The following is an 11,212-nucleotide window of genomic DNA, read 5'->3' as shown; positions in this document are numbered from 1 at the left end:
TTAGAGCAAAGATTTAGTTTATCTGTGTACTTTTGAGACCCTAGAGTTAATCACAGCAGTTGGAACAAGGATGGAACTCAATAATTAGCTGTTGAATGAATAAATTCCCCAGCTGTGAAGTCAATCCCAATTTCCATTTATGTGTATTTCTGAGGGAAAAGAGCAAGAAAGGCACCAACTGTTTCAACTACTGGAGACACAGAATTGGATATCATGTCCTGTGAGTTGCTTGGTGTTGTTGCTGGTATTAATTATGTTTTGCTTAGTTGGTTTGGGAGGAAAGATTCAAATGTTGTTAACAAAACAAAACAAAACAAAACCACTCTGGACCAAATTTAAGCAGCAAGAACAACTCTAATCCGTCAAATGAATAGATTTAAATTAATCCCCTTTAAGGACACAAGTAGGGACTCATGACAACTTCTTGGGAAATGGGTTTTCTGCTTCAAAATCTTTTTAATTCTTAAGCATAGTATCTTTAGGGTCAGGGCTGCACAATTAGGCCTAGAACATTATTTTATTTTTTTATACACAGGACAGGCCATGAGCAATAACCCATGTGTAGAACACCAGACAGAGCTGATTCCTAAATTATGCTTGCTTACCCCTTCTCCTGGCACATTTCTTATGATACCATCTGATCTGAAAGTGTTTCAAATACTTTTGCTAAAGGCTTTTCAGCATTCCAACATCTTTTGACATAAAAGTAAATTTGATGAGCTCTATTTAACTTAGAAGAATTTTCAATGTTTAGCTTGTATTTATTGTGGATTTGAACAATGTGCATTGTTTTGTTGACCTGACTTGTCATTTTACTGTCCAGAATCCAGAAGAAAGTATAATACCTTCCTTCCAAATCTGTCCTAAAGTGATGCTGTTCTTTTCCTTTTCAACGTCACCATAAATGTATGTTGTGCTTTTTCCTAAACCTCATCCATGAAACACATTCCTTACTTAGTGCTCTAGAAAATAATTTTCCTAAGTCAATTTGAGGTCACCATTGATTACTATGGGGTAAAGGAGCCATTATTTCATCCTGCCCATGGACAAAACCATGACTTAAGGCTTTTAAATTGGAAAGGTAGTGGCAAGGGTTGGGGTAGGGCAGGACTGCTCCTCTCCCATCTCCTCCAAGAAGAGCTGATTGGTCCTTAGACATAGGGAGAGGCTCTTGGGCCCTCTGGGTTTATCCTCTTAGCAGCCTGCACAGTGCCTGCACAGAGCATACATTCTTATGCATTTACAGATGAGGAAGAAGGGAGGAGTAGTAGAAAGGGAAGGTCTGGGTCCTCCATGACCCTCTACGACGAGCCCACAACGATCCTTTGGCTGATGGCTCCCGGCAAGGTGTAGATGAAGAGGGCCAGGAAGATGATGAGGACAATCAGAATGAAACCGATGATGATGTACTTCTTGTAATTCCTCCAGATGAGGTGGTACAGGCACTTGAAGGGGGTCACAAACCAGGAGAAGGAGGTGTCTGGGCGCCTGAGAAGGAAGCAAGAGAAGATCAGGGAAGGGGCCATGTTGTCAACACATAGGAGTCTCAAGACCTCAGGAAGGATTTCTGACTCCCCATCTCCAGGGGCCCACAAAGAGAGGCCCGAGAACGGGCGAAGACCATGTTGCCTTGAAGCAGAAGCAAGCTAACATTTTGGGTGATAATGATTCCTCATCATTTTAAAAGTTGGTCTGGAGGAGGGCAAGAGTTTGGTTAGGACCCAGCCAGAGAACTGAGGGCCCTCTGTCTGTCCCACCCTGACCAGCTCAAGCCCTACCTCTTCCATGAAGCCCTTCCTGACTACCCCAGTCCACAATAATTCCCCTCATTCTGAATTCCTACCTCACTCATGGCTTGACTTACCCACTTTTTGAACCTAGCATATGTCTTCCACACTCTGATGGCTGTCTTAGGGACCTGTGTGTTCTCTCTAAACAGACTGAAAGCTTCTGGAAGGCAGAAAGCTTCTGGAAGGCAGAAATATCTTATATTTCTTTGGTGTTCTTCAAAGTGTTTTTTTTTTAGTAGGTACACATTATAGGAGTTTAATAAGTAATTTTGAATTAATGAAGCACCAGTTATGTTCCTGACACTATGATAGATGAAAGGTAGGTAGAGAGAAGGGACCACCTACTCATCAAGAGACACTTGGGAGTCCAGGGAGGGGTAGGACAAATACAATTTGAAAGAGTATTTTGTGTACACATTTCATATCTATATATGTTTACTTTTTAATTGATATATAACCATGGTTTCAATTGAATAGGGTGACACTTGCTGCTAGTAATTCTACTTCTGGAAATTTATTTTAAGGTGATAATTTATAAAGGGGAAACATTTTTATCATATTATAATAATGGAAAAAAGGTAGAAGTAAATTAAACATTCAGTTACGGGGTGGCAACCAACTCAATTATGGGTATCAAGTCTATGGACTATTCCACAGCCATTTAAAAATCCTAATTATGACAACTATGGCAACAAAGCAAAAATTTTCAGCAAAGGATAAGTGAAATATGAAGATAATTTGGTATGCATAATTAGAGAAATAGTAGAAAAAAAATTCATGTGAAACTTATATTCCCATGAAAAAAACAGCAGAAAAAAACATATGAAATTATTCTAGAAGTGCTTATGTGGTAGTTCTATGGAAAAGTGTCCTGTCCATTTGCCAAACACTCTATAATGTTTTTGGAATATTTTTCAATTATAGAAACAAAAAGTTACACTGATTGGATGGTACCTATTAACTCCTCACTTCTCCCAGCGGGATGCTCTAGAGAAATGTTTTCATCCTCTGATATGGGGACCTCAGAGGGTCCTTCCCATTTCTGATGTCCCCATCCCCACCCCGTGACTTCACTCACTTGGGCTTGGCCAGGGGCTCTGGCTCCTTTCGGGCTTTTCCAACAGGATTTTTCTCAGCTTCTTCTGCCGTAACGAGGTGGAACTCAGCTTCAACCTTGCCCTGCACAAAGACAAACTCTCAGTTTCTAGTCACAAAGAACTTCTGGGGGCAACGCCGACCTTCTAGAAGAAGTGTTATCATGTGGGAGAATGTCAGGAAGGATTTTGACTATCCTGCTGCTTTATTTTGAGGAAATATTATCTTTTCGGCCCTGGGAGAAGCCATTTTTATGACCGACAATAAAAGCCCTGGCACGACGTTACTCTTGAGCTTTGTGAGAAGAGGGGTGTCCCACGTGTACACATAGACACACAAATGCTCAGTCACAGGGACTATTTCACTTGTAATCATTCAATATCTGCAGAAGTAATATGAATTACAGAAAGTAAGAATTAAAAGGGGGACTAATTACTTGAGTGGCAGAACCCTTTTGAATCTGCTACCCTCTTTCTTCTCTGTCATCCTTCCTTGTTTCTGTTGTCCCCCCTAAGTGTTTTAGAATTACCCTTTTATTCTAGCACTCTCTCTCCCCTTCTCTTCCCTCAGTAAGAAACAGCCTCTTGGGTTTGAAAATTATGCTTCTTCAGAGCATTGTGCCAAAGACAGTGGCAGAGATGTAAGTCTTGGGTTATCAAAGGATGAGACAGGATGTCTGCAAAAGGTAGGAGTTATTCTTTCTTGTTCGTTCATTACTTTTGGGGACCCCCTGGATGCCAGGCACTGTTCTAGGCCCTGGGGACTTAATGATTAAGAAAAATAGGACCCTTGATCTCCTGGAGCTCCCGTTCTTGGTGGAGGGGACCCTCTCTCCTGCCTCCTTTGGTTTTGTGGATCAAAATTCAAGGTGATAGGAGGGACACAGACGTGGCTGGAGACTGCAGCATCACCAAAGTATTTTAGCCCCTATGATTGCTGTTAAACCTTGTCTTTTTGAATCCCATGTGGATGGGGTATTACCTGACTTCAGAGGCATGGTTGATTTCCCACCCCAGTAAAAAGGTCTAAGATTCTGATGAACCAATGGTCTTGTGTTAATTTACCTATACTCTCTGAAAAAGCCAGGGCTTTTTTTTTTTTTTTGCGGTACACAGGCCACTGTTGTGGCCTCTCCTATTGCGGAGCACAGGCTCGGGACACACAGGCTCAGTGGCCATGGCTCACGGGCCCAGCCGCTCTGCGGCATGTGGGATCTTCCCGGACCAGGGCACAAACCCACGTCCCCTGCATTGGCAGGCGGACTCTCAACCACTGCGCCACCAGGGAATCCCATGCCAGGGCTTCTTAACAAGCAAGTTTAGTTGCTGGAAGCCGTGAAAATGTAATCATGGGAGAAATTAGAGAAAAGTAGAGTATTTGGGGTGAGTTTGAAGCTGGAGAAGAGAGGCAGAGTCATGGTTGTCTGAATCAGTAAAGAAGCACAGTGGGCTTTTATTACAAGTGAAGTCATGAGTTCAGCTGTAGGTGATCTCATCCATTCTTTAGACTAGTACCATGACCCGACTCAGAAGGCATTAAATTCCTATGATCCAGAAATATTCCTTTAAAATATGTATATATGTGTTCTCTCGTTCCCATTGAGAAATTCTGGCTCCATTGGCAATGACTTGCACATAAGGCACTCAGGAAGTATTTGAAAACCAGGAAAGAAAGAATATAAAGCTTCTATCCATTCTATCACATCTATCAACAGTAGAGCGATAGTAATATAACTCTAACTGTAATTGCAATGCTTTATTGAGTGCCTGTTTTGTCCCAGGTTTGTTCTTTTTATCTATCATCTATCTATCTATCTATCTACCTATATCTATCATCTATTTATTACAGTGACTAGCAAAGTAGGTCTCCTTTATATTGATAGAGAAATGAAGCCATAAAAGTCAAATAACTTTCCCAAGGTCACACAGGCAATAAGTTAACCAACTGGAATTTGAACCAAGGTCTGTAAGATTCCAAAGCTCATGCTCTTTCCATTATAGCAGGCTGCCTCCCAACTGCCAGATAATTGGACTAGAAGTTTTATGAGGACCTTCCCAGCTCTAACGTGAGATGATTCTATGACTGTCTTCATCATGGCCACCTAAAAGCATCTGTCTTCTTGGGTCTTAGTTTCCTCATCTATCAAATGGCCAGAGGCTCTTTAAAGCAACTTGGCTCTAACTTCTAGGTTTCATGAAAGGCAGAGTTAGAGCCCACGGTGCCCCTGCAAGATTTCACAGCTGGAAGAAACCCAAGAAGCCAGCCCAGAACTCATGGCAGAGGGGCTTCCAATCTGCCAAAAGGGTTTATTTCCGGATGTTTTCCAGAGATGATCTGAGCGCCACTGAGCAATATATTTACAAGCTGGGAGCCTCATCCAACTCCTCGATACTTGATAGAGCTTAAGAGTCACTAACCAATTGCTGGGCTCCAAAACGTTTGAAAGAGAGGACAAAAATCAACAGAGAACAAGTTAGGACTAGAGTGAAAGGATCATAGGTATGTTCATTGCCTAACAATAAGCTCAGCCAGAGTGCTGTATAACTTGCATGGTGGTATGTGAAGACATTATTCCATTTAAACCATTTGACAGCCTGGCAAAACAAATGACATTTTTATTCCCATTTTACAGCCCAGGAAACGAAGGCTTGATGATGTTTGCTAACTTGTGTTATAAAACTAAGATTTGTACCCAGGTCCTCTGATACCAAGTCCCAGCCTCTGCTATTTTATGTGTCCAAGTGGCTCCTTTTTGTGGAAAAAAGCAGCAGCCTATTTAACAGTGACTCAATATACCTTTTCTGAAATGTTCAAGAGGGGCCTCATAGTCATTGCCATGGCTCCAGCATTAGAATGTATTTTTTTTTTTTTTTTTGCGGTACGCGGGCCTCTCACTGTTGTGGCCTCTCCCATTGCGGAGCACAGGCTCCGGACTCGCAGGCTCAGCGGCCATGGCTCACGGGCCCAGCCGCTCCGCGGCATGTGGGATCTTCCCGGACCGGGGCACGAACCCGTGTCCCCTGCATCGGCAGGCGGACTCTCAACCACTGCGCCACCAGGGAAGCCCTAGAATGTATTTTTGATGTTTCAAATAAAATGTTGAAAAACACACTTGCTATATAGAAACACTGTTGCACAAAAGAAGCCAAACACAAAAGAATACACGATGTGGGATTTCATTTAGCTAAAGAAGGAAATAGACATGATCAAATGATGAGGTTAGAGGTCAGGAGAGTGGTCAGGACAGGGGCAGGAGGGGTCTGGGTCACTGGAGAGGTTCTGCTTCTTCATCTAGGTGCCGATAGGAGTGTTCAGTGCGTGAAAATTCATGATTGGCGCACTCTTCTGTAAGGTATACTACTCATTTCTGTATGTAAGTATATTATATTTTAATAAATTGGTTTTAAAAAGAAAAAAAAGAACGTTTTTGACTTCCATCTAACGACTTGCCTTGGGTAGCTTAAGGAATAGTATAGCATAGCGTAGCACAGGAATTGAGTGGGTACGATTTGGTGCAGACAAATTGGCATCTGAAATCGTGCTCTACCACTTACTAGCTGTATGACCTTGGGTGAGTTACGTGCCCTCTTTGAGTCTCAGTGATCTGGGATGTTAATAGCATGTACCCCATCAGATTGCTTTGAAAAATAAATGATACAACACTTATAAAGTGCTCAACTCAGTGCCTGGTGAATAGTAAACACTTAAAAAATCATAGTTGTTAACTTCAACACTATTTTATGGACAGAAACGCATAATTTCCTGAGAAATATATTTTGCCCATTCAGAAAACTCCCAGAGAAGTCCCAAGGATGCATATTCCCACAGGAAAAAAAAATGCTAAGAAAAAAGGAGGCAGAGGATATGAAATTAATTCTGCCCTAGGCATAGCAGTTGTCAGCTAATATCATGAAAAGCCTTGTCCCCGCTTCACTGCCCTGCCTGAGCGGTCACAAAGCATTTATCTGGTATCGCAGAGGCAGCAGGGGAAGGTGTTTACTGACATAGTCTGGTAAACGCTGCTCCTCCTTCCGTGTCTCTCCACACAGAGGGTTCCATGTCCTATTTCAATCATCAGTATTCAACCAAGTACCAGGTAGAGGTCTTAAGCTAATAATATCCTCCAAATGTAATTTTAAATCAGAGCTAGAAAAAATGGACAGTGTGAGAGACTATTAACCTAATGACATCTATGGATGGAAGAAAATGATAAGGAAAGGGCCTAAAAGACTAGATTGGTTGTATCGTATCCATTGTTTATGGGCTTCAAACTTCACTGGGCCTGGAGAGTGGACGCTGGGGGAGGCTGAGAAGTGATTGTGTTCAGGTTGGACATGCCTTCTTCAGCAATAATTATTGCTTATTAAACACAACTGTCACTCATATGAGATGAGGCATTCTCATACATCAATGGTGGGAATGTGTACTGGTAAATCCTTTAGGAAGAGGAATATACACCTATACATACATACATACATATATATATATATATATATATATATACACACACATATATGTATCTGCACACATATATATGTATGTGTGAGTGTATGTGCATTACAGTATATAGTCATACTTTGGACCTGTGAATTCCATTTCTGGGTAGCTAATTAAGGAAATAATTCAAAACTCAGATAAACCTTTAATGCACAAAGCATAGTCATTATTCTTTTGGATGTTCAAATTGTCCTATTTTTCACAATGAGATGTTGTGTAGGAGGATATCCATAGTCTCAGGAGATGCATAGGGAGTCTTTAGGGGTAAAGTGTCAGAATGTCTACAACTTACTCTTAAATGGTTCAGCCAGTGTGTGTGTGTGTATACTATAGCCATATATTCACATATACAGACAAAATAAATATATCAAAATGTCTACAAATATTAAATCTAGGTGGTGGGTATATGGCTGATCACTGTACTATTCTTTCAACTTTCTTTCTGCATGCTTACATTTTTTTAATGCATGTATGTTGAGGGAAAACACGATTTAACTGTAGCATTTCTATTTTGAGAATACAAAGAATTGATAATATTCATAATAAAATGTAGGGGAATGCTCATTGTAACACTGAATAAAGCAAAATGAACAAGGCGTTATTTTTAACATAGAATGATCACTATTATATAAAATTAACCGAAATCTATGCATATTGGGAATAACCAAAATGTTAGCAATAGTTTTCTTTGGGTGATGTGCATATGGGTGCTATTTCTTCCTTTCCACATTTTTGTGTCTTTCAAATTTCCTATAAATGCATATAATATACTTTGTCTTAAAAATACTCTTCACATGAAAATACCTCCCCTCCTCCACTCCTGGAGAATCTGAATTTGCCACATACTATTTAGATGATTTGTCTTTCTACCAGCTGCCTCAGCTAAGCTGTGAAATTCTGGGTGGCAGAAACGTCTTATTGACCATTGAACCTTTCTTTAGCTGCTAGTGTACATGGCCACAGTAAATGCTGACAATTGTTTTTCACACTAACCTGGAGGCAGTTTTAGTAGTTATGCTCTTGGGACTTACCTGGGCTACCAACTGTAGACTTGTGAGATTAACCTGTAAAAGAAACTTCCTGATCTCCATCTTCTAAAGGAGTGATTTCTTTGAAGGTTGCTTTTAGTAGGATAATGCATATAAAATGCACAATGCAATGTGTTTCATGAAGAACATGTTCAATACATATTCCCTTTCCTTCTCCAAGGGGTACCCATTCTTTTGCAATTCCACTGGAGCTGTTTTTCACTTACTATCCATATTCCACACTAGGAGCTGCGTGATCCAAATGTCTAAATTACACTGCTTGTGTGTACAGATAAGCAGCTTTAAAAATAAGCCTGGCAGGTGGCAGTGCCCATAAACAAATCCCTCCTGGCTGCTGGTAATTGGAATAAGACGACAATGATGTTCTGACTGCTGGCTTCAAGGCACGGGAGGGGAGTTCATGCAGAGTTGGAATTAGGGAATGTCTTTGCTGGAAACACACCTTGGAGGCACCCAGTCCAGACTACTCATTTTATAGACATGGAAACTATAAAAATTAATAAACAGAAACCTCAATTAAAATAGAGTTGAGAGACCTGAAAGGGGAGCTCTCATGCCCTATGCTGATAGCAGAGCCTAATAGGAAGAAGAAAGACTTTCTCTTCTCACCTGGCAAGAGCTCAGCCAATGAGAGACAGTCATGGCTCAGTCAGTGAAAAGCCATGGACTCTGTTAACTATAGCACTCCCAACTTCCTTTCCCCCTCTATAAAAGAGTTCTTTCCATTTTTGCTGGGGATTTGCACATGGCTAGCCATGGTTGCAGACCTCAAATTACAATTCTTTGTTAATTCCAAATAACCCAGTTTTTGCAGGAGAAATAACTAGCAGTCTATTGTTGGAGCATCTATCAGCACTTTATTCTTTTTTATGGCTGAATTCTATTCCACTGTATGGATATACCTGATGACATATTTAAAGCCGTTTAAAAATCAAAATGGAGTAACTACGGTTCAGGCATCCAAAATGGAGCCCGGTGGGACCTCCCTGGTGGTCCAATGGTTAAGACTCGGTGTTTCCAATGCAGGGGACCCGTCTTTGATCCCTGGTCGGAGAACAAAGATCCCCCACGTGTTGCACAGTGCAGCTAAATAAATAAATAACAAAATGGAGGCAGGTGACCATTGTGGATGCAGTTGCAGACATGTTGCTAAATCACTGGGAACTTGAATTTTCTGAACTGTATCAAATTCTAGGACACTACTGGCCATCTTCAAAACAGTATCTGCTAGCAGCTGCTCCCTGAAACCTTGTAGTTTCAAAGGTTCCCCAACCCTTTTGCAACAATGTAATCATTTTGAACCCCAACCAGTTCTTGTTTAATAAGCCCCCTTACTTCTTGCCAGCTCCAATCCTAGTTCTTGACAAACAACCTGTGTAACCTTGCCCCATTTTGCTTTATAAGCATCCCCCATTTTGTAGTCCAACAGAACACAATTCAAATACTTCTTGAATCTGTGTCTCCAGGGCTATGGTCCTAACAAACCCCAAATAAGCACCTCTTTACTTCAATAAGGTCTCTGTTTCTGAAATTTCGGTTAACATACCACATTTTGTTTATCCATTCATCAGTTGATGGACAGTTGGATGGTTCCACTTTGGGGCTATTATGAATAATGTTGCTATGAACTTTCACAACACCGCTTTTTAAACAGGTCGCCAGGAGAGGTACAAATTATTATGTATAAAATAAGCTACAAGGATATATTGTACAACACGGGGAATAGAGCCAGTATTCTATAGTAACTGTAAATGGAACATAACCTTTAAGAACTGTGAATCACTATATCGTACGCCTGTAACATGTAATATTGTACAGCAACTGTACTTCAGTTAGAAATTAATTAATTTTAATAAATAAATAAGTAAAAGGTCGCCAGTGACCTCCACGCTGTTAAACCCAATCGACACTTCTCTGCTTCTTATGCAACCACCCAGGAGCATTTGACACAAAGACCCAGCTGTCCGCAAAAGACTCTCTCCTCTCTGGGTTTATGTCTCAGCACATTTTCATTATTTCTTCCTACATCTCTGCCTACTTCTCTTTCTCCACTTGTGACCCTCTCCCACCCATTGTCCCCATTGCAGTGAGGGACTGTTTCCTGTGTGAATCAGATCCCCTCACCTCCCTGCTAGAAACCATTCACTGGCTTCCTGTTGATCTGAGACCGAAACCCATAAACTCTTCAACATGGAGTCTGAGTTCTGCATGATCCAGCTCTGGTTTCCTCTCCACTTCATTGGCGTCACCCTCTCTTCACCCTGCTCCAATTGTGCGAGGTTTTTGCTTGTTTGTATTTTAATTCTTCCTATGCACTGAACTCATTCTCACCTCAGGGCCTTTGCCTGTGGTGTTTGCTTGGTGACAAATGCACTTCCATATTTTTCCCTATGGCTCACTACTTTTCATTCTTTAGGTCTCAACTACAAAGGTTCACAGAAAGGTCTCTAACCGCTGTATGGAGTGGGAATATCTGCCTTGGATATGCCTTAACTCAGCACTTCCCAGCCCTTGTTTTAAGAATTTGCTAGGCAGAGCAATTCTCAGAGCTCCCTGAGGGTCTGTTTCTCACACTGTAATCCTCAGTTTGGCTCAAATAAAATTCACTTTTTTCTCTTAAAAAAAAAAAGAAGAATTTGCTTTCTTGGTGTGCCTGTGGGTGACTCGCTGTGCATTTGTGTGTTCATCTATTTACCCTTGTGTGTCTGTCTTTGACATTGGACTATATTATTCTCAGGGCCTGTCCTTTAATAGATGCTCAATAAATATTTGTTGAATGAA

General features: G+C 41.1%; 1 protein-coding gene across 1 annotated transcript in view; it reads right to left on the bottom strand.

The window, feature by feature from the left end:
- Positions 1-374: 374 nt before the first annotated feature.
- Positions 375-11,212, bottom strand: part of FER1L6 (fer-1 like family member 6) — a 118,055-nt gene continuing 107,217 nt past the window's right edge. Inside the window, exons 39-40 of the mRNA XM_024741324.1 lie at positions 2,869-2,969; positions 375-1,488 (exon numbers count right to left, since the gene is read on the bottom strand). Of these exons, the coding sequence (XP_024597092.1) occupies positions 1,302-1,488; positions 2,869-2,969 (288 nt within the window). The 3' untranslated portion in view covers positions 375-1,301. The remainder of the gene's footprint in view (positions 1,489-2,868; positions 2,970-11,212) is intronic.

This window comes from Neophocaena asiaeorientalis, unplaced genomic scaffold (genome assembly GCF_003031525.2).
Source record: "Neophocaena asiaeorientalis asiaeorientalis breed wild unplaced genomic scaffold, Neophocaena_asiaeorientalis_V1.1 scaffold177, whole genome shotgun sequence".
Classification (NCBI taxonomy): Eukaryota; Metazoa; Chordata; class Mammalia; order Artiodactyla; family Phocoenidae; genus Neophocaena; species Neophocaena asiaeorientalis.
This window is presented reverse-complemented; position numbering and strand designations above follow the sequence as displayed.